The sequence below is a fragment of the Phytophthora infestans genome, genomic scaffold (genome assembly GCF_000142945.1).
Source record: "Phytophthora infestans T30-4 supercont1.99 genomic scaffold, whole genome shotgun sequence".
Taxonomy (NCBI): Eukaryota; Oomycota; class Peronosporomycetes; order Peronosporales; family Peronosporaceae; genus Phytophthora; species Phytophthora infestans.
In genome coordinates this window covers 221,090-226,266 of record NW_003303660.1, presented here as the reverse complement: position 1 = coordinate 226,266, position 5,177 = coordinate 221,090, and the positions used below count along the sequence as shown (strand labels likewise).

Sequence of the window (5,177 nt, the reverse complement as noted above, 5' to 3'; positions counted from 1 at the left end):
GAAATTTAAATCAATTGGTTTGCTTCTGGATTGTCGGTTGATGACCGAAGCGTCAGCAAATCACCATGAGGAATCCGGTATCTCAAACTCTCGCACGCAGTATGGGCCACAAATATTACGCTCCAGAACCCGGTAGTAATAGTACCGGGACTACCGGATCACAATTGCTGGGGAAATACTAATATGAAAGTAGATACCAAGTTTTGTTTTAAAATTTGTGTAATAGTACTACGACTACTACTTCAGTACTATTTTAGTACTACCACGTTTCTTGCTGATTGTTCGTTTTCTTTGCCTCTTTCTTCATCAGAACGATCTCTTTTCGATTGTAGCGCAGTAGAAGTTGCTTCTTGGCACGTCTGTAGTCAGTCCTGGTACGAAGAGGATCCATCACAATGCCTCCCGTCGAGAAAACCCGCTCTTGGAGGGCCGAAGAGGACACTTTGCCGAGGTGTATTCGCGCTAGCAGCGCGATCGATGGAGACCAGTCTTTGCCTTCTTCATATAACCAGCGCAAGACGTATACGTGCGTGTAGAGACCAAGCAGGGAACAGTAGGTGCCTTTGTCGTTGTCAATAGACATGTCTTGATTAAGTTCTGCTTCAGTCTTCTTCGGGTTCTGGTGGCACGTAATATCCAGCCACTCTGGTTCAAGCTCGAGCCACTCTGTCCGCCCTAGCATCAATGTCGCGCCTTCACCTCTTGGCGGTTCTGCTTCATACGTATCGGAGCCCCAATAAGTAGGTCGTCCCCGTCGTCCCATCCAGTAGATGCGGGAGACGAAAATGGTGAAGTGTATTGGCTGTAGGTGCTGCTACTCTGTGATCCAAGCTCCTGAGTTAACTGGGGTTTCCCTTCCTTGACCATGGAGCCAAAAATGACGCGATGCTCATCTCGTAGGTAGTCCATTCCACCTGTATACAGCGCCTTTTCATCTTTACGAGCAATATTGCCCACCGCAGCAATCATTTTTGCAGCATGTTTCGTATGTGGTCGAGCAGCACACACTTCCCGTCTGACCTTAGGAAAACGCGCTTGCAACTGGAGGAGTGTTCGTTTAAGGCACACTTTGCCTGGTTCTGAAAATTGGTCTAATGCCCTTTCGACCCGTCGGTGGGTGGTTTCGTTTTCTTCTTTTGAGTGCTGTGGTGTTGGAATTCCCACGTGAACTCTAGCTACAAATGTAGTTAGGGCGTTCCCACAACAATACGTCTGCTAGGATAGCAAACGATCGTTCGGGCGGACTTGAAGACCCCAGTTCTGCCCTTGCCCCAGGACAGACTGGACCTTGTAAACTACTTATTTAGGCCAACCAGAAAAAAATAAGAACACGCTACTAGCACGAGCAAAGCTAATAGGTTTTATGAATCCTCGTGGTCCCAACAGCGGAAGGGTACCAGGCACGGGTAAGCCTTTTAATAGGGCACCGAGTGATCAACACTCGGTTGGAAGAATAAAAGGGATGCAATACAAGCAATCCCAGTCGTGCAAATAGGCAACAATACGCCGTCACGTAAAACCTCCCGATAGTAATCGGCCAATACACACACAGTCTCTTGGCCTTGCCGAATGAACCCTCGCTACAGAGCTTCGAGCTCACCGACAGGCATAACACACTCAAACAAGCTTGATCAGACGCTTACCTTGAAGCCGGACGTCGCTCTGTGTGCTTGAGTGGAAAGTCCGTTCTGTATTTATGTTTGCCCTTTCGGGTCTATTCCTAATACGAAGTCCTAATCAAGAATACAAATATCAAGTGAGCAATGATCCGTTATGGATCTTCTTGCACGCCAAGCATCGTCTGCACCGTCGCATGAGTATCTTTAACGGCCCGCGCCCTGTCCCAGACGGTGAACGTGTCTTCCAAGGGTCGCTGAGTCTTCCGCGAACTCATCCCAACCGCCACCGAGGGTTCGTACCGTAGATGGTCAGTTCTTGGCCGCTGAATGCGAATCCGACCAGTCCATTATTAATAATTAGGACAGCCTGGATTCAGTGACATATGAACCGTATCCAATATCCGTTGAGAGCTCGGAAGTGACGCCGTCGAGTCTCTTGCACCTTGGCGTCACCGTACATCACATGACCGAGGGTTCCTCGCTTGAACAACTTGGGCTGTGCCACGTCTTTGTCGACGGACGATTATCCGCACCTCTGGAGAAATCACTACACCGCAACTGCCCTTGTCGCAATGGAAGCCACAGTACTGGTGCCCGTTGTGACATTTCTTCATTCTCCAATTCGTCATTCAATCACCGCATGTTCAAGCGCTTGAATCGTGCCGTGAACAACGCGCTTCAGTGTCTTAATCCTCGCCGACGTCGTGAACGTGAACAGCTGGAGGTACGTCAGCTCATCTCCCCCTTGAATCACCGGCGTCTTGCTCATCACCATGCATTACTCGTCTTGTCTCTCAGGATGGCGACACCGAGGTTTCGAACGCCCCTCAGCCTGCTACACTTCCTTCGATGGCAGCGTCATCGGCTGGACCTTCGGCGCTTCCTGCCCCGGACTCTTCACCTCCTGTTGCAGCTCCTGCGGCACTCACCGTTATTGCTGAATCCACGGAGATGGCTCCTGCTGGTCCGCCTGCGTCTGCTGGTGGCCCTCCATCACTCACCGAGGATGCATTGCGCGCCATGCTGGCTGAAAGTACGGAGGCATCGGTCGATCACATGATGACCTCGATAATTCCGTACTTGACTGCGATGGCTCGTCACCAAGTGCAGATCAGCGTTGCGCCTCCTCTCCACGGCGATATCCACGCTCAGCGTCACCTCGAGACCTGTGGACTTCGACGAGGTTATCGCTGCTGTACAGCCTCTCCCCGATGCGCTGACGGCCTTGTCCGACCGAGTTGTCAGCCTGGAGCGTCAGTGGCGGGCCGCCCAGACCAAGGCCGCCGCCGCTGTACGTGTGGTGGCACCCGAAATCATGGCTCGGGAGAACGCGGAGGCGTACCTCAAGACTGCCAACGCCGAAGTCGAAGATCTTCGCTAGGACGGCAAGATTCTCCGCGAGTCAAACGCCAAGAACGATGCCATGCTCGCGAGTTTACAGTCTTCTATGGAGCAACATGCATAGGACTTGAAGCGTATGCACTGCGAGGTCGAAGCGCGGGACGCGTTAGCTACCTTGAACAAGAAGCTGGCCCGTGAACGCGAAGTGTACAAGTCTTCGATCGGCGCAAACACCGAACAGACTCGGCAGCTTCGTCTCCTATTGGACAAGCTTGCCAAGGGCAAGAATGTCGACAACGACACGCTCAAGGTCCTAGAGAATCAGCAAGATCGTAACACTCGCCCCCTCCAAGTGAATCGCACCCTCCGTGCACACGTGAGTCTGGCCGGGGTGGATCCCGAGGTACTGCGCCTGGCTGTTGATGGTACGTTCCTAATGTTGCTCTTTCCACCGTGTGTTCAGCAACTAACGTCCGTTCACAACCCTTTGTGATAGGTCTGACTGCGGGTGAGCTAGACCTGGACGCCCTGGACTTGGACCAAGAGACGTTGGTCGCTTTGCAGCGCATACAGTCTGCTGCCGTGTCTTCGGACGACCCACAAGCGCTTCCTGCAGCGTTGGCCAAGACCGCTCATCAAGTGGCCCATGGGAAGTCCCACAAGCGCCTTCGACCAGGTGGCGAGGAGTTAGACGATGAGCTGGACGACTCTGACGAAGACAAGGCTCCCATCCCGACGGACAAGGCCAGTACTTCAATGGCAGCTGCTGGTCTCGGTGATGCGCCACCTGCCGACACTTTAACTCCCAAGTCGGCACGTCGGTCGCTGTTCAGCCGAATGCACGGAAGCAAGCGGCCTAGAAGAAGCGCCAGAAGACTCGCCTTCGCTCTCCCGCCAAGTCCCCCCGACGTCATATGAAGACTCGGTCCAAGTCTGTACCGTCTTCTCCTAGCTCAGAGTCGCCACCTACCACACCAGCGTCTTCCTCGACCCCCGCCGTGGTTGACCGCAGCGGTGACCAGAGTGACGTGGACATGGTGGATGTCGGATCAAGTGGTATCCAGTCGGCTCAAGATACTGCCACCGAGTCTTTGGGTAAGGACGTGGATTCTGGGGATCACGACGATGCCTCCGGCCTTCCTGACGCGCCTTCGTCTCCGCCTCCGGGTCCTCCCGACGTGGCCAAGCCGCCAGCTTCGACGATCTCTCCTTCCCCAGCGGACATACGCGCTGCCGAAGAGGCCTTGCGTGAGGCCGAGGATTTTCGACTCATGTTCGGTTCGGATGACGAAGATGATGAGTCGGATAACACCGTCCCATCCGGCAAGGTTGCTTCGTCGTCTGCTGCGACTTCTAAGACGGTTGAAGTCTCGGGAGTAGTTTCTACGGTAGGGCTTACCCCTAATGAAGGCTCCACAAGCCTCCGTGTCTTCAAAGCCGGCCCCGACGGTTCCAACAGCTGCCGCGCCAAGTGCTTCTTCGACCGATTTTTCGATGGAAATTGATGACGATGGAAATGTTGATGACGATCGTGGAGATAACGTGGATGACGATGAACTTTCGGTGGATATTTCTCCTGATGGTACAAGTGGTGGCGGTGATGTGCCGCCGCCTACCGAATATTCAAGCACAGCTGATGACGAAGATGTTGAAGATTCCGACGGCAACTGGAGCGGTCTTGGCCCTGCTCGGTCTCTGACTCCTCTTCGGCCAAATCCTTCGCCGACGCCAAACTTGAATTGCTTCCGGATTCAGACGCTGAACTGGAGGCACTCGTACTTTCACTGGCGGAATCACTGCTCGAGTCTGTCTCATTACCGGTCTTACCGTCGAGAAAATCGCTGATTAATCTGCCATAGACTCTCTCGGTGCCATTGACCACGATAGTGCATTGCGTATTGACATTGGTGTAGCCATTGACGAGATTGATAAGAATGTTGCAGCCTTTGTTACTTTGCTGGAACTCCGACGCAGTCGCGTTTGTTGGGAGCTCGGTGATGGCGAAAATGTCGACCCCCGTGTCTTGTTTGCACTGCTCTTTTGACCTCTTCACTTCTGCTGCAATTGTACTGTTGCTCAAAAGGGTGGCTTCGATATTCTCCAGGTCGCAAGGAGCCATGGGAGCGACTAGGGCGATAGCGCCAGCAACAGCGAGAGATGACATGACAGCGGCCTTCATTTTTTGTTGCGAGGATGCTGATTCGTACTACTAGGTCA

At 53.3% G+C, this 5,177-nt stretch overlaps 1 protein-coding gene across 1 annotated transcript in view; it reads right to left on the bottom strand.

The window, feature by feature from the left end:
* PITG_19604 (elicitin-like protein) overlaps positions 1-867 on the bottom strand; it is a gene marked incomplete at both ends in the record, with an annotated part of 2,043 nt that extends 1,176 nt beyond the window's left edge. The window contains 2 exons of the mRNA XM_002996881.1: positions 146-178; positions 700-867. Coding sequence (XP_002996927.1) covers positions 146-178; positions 700-867 — 201 coding nt within the window. The remainder of the gene's footprint in view (positions 1-145; positions 179-699) is intronic.
* Between the last annotated feature and the right edge of the window lie 4,310 nt (positions 868-5,177).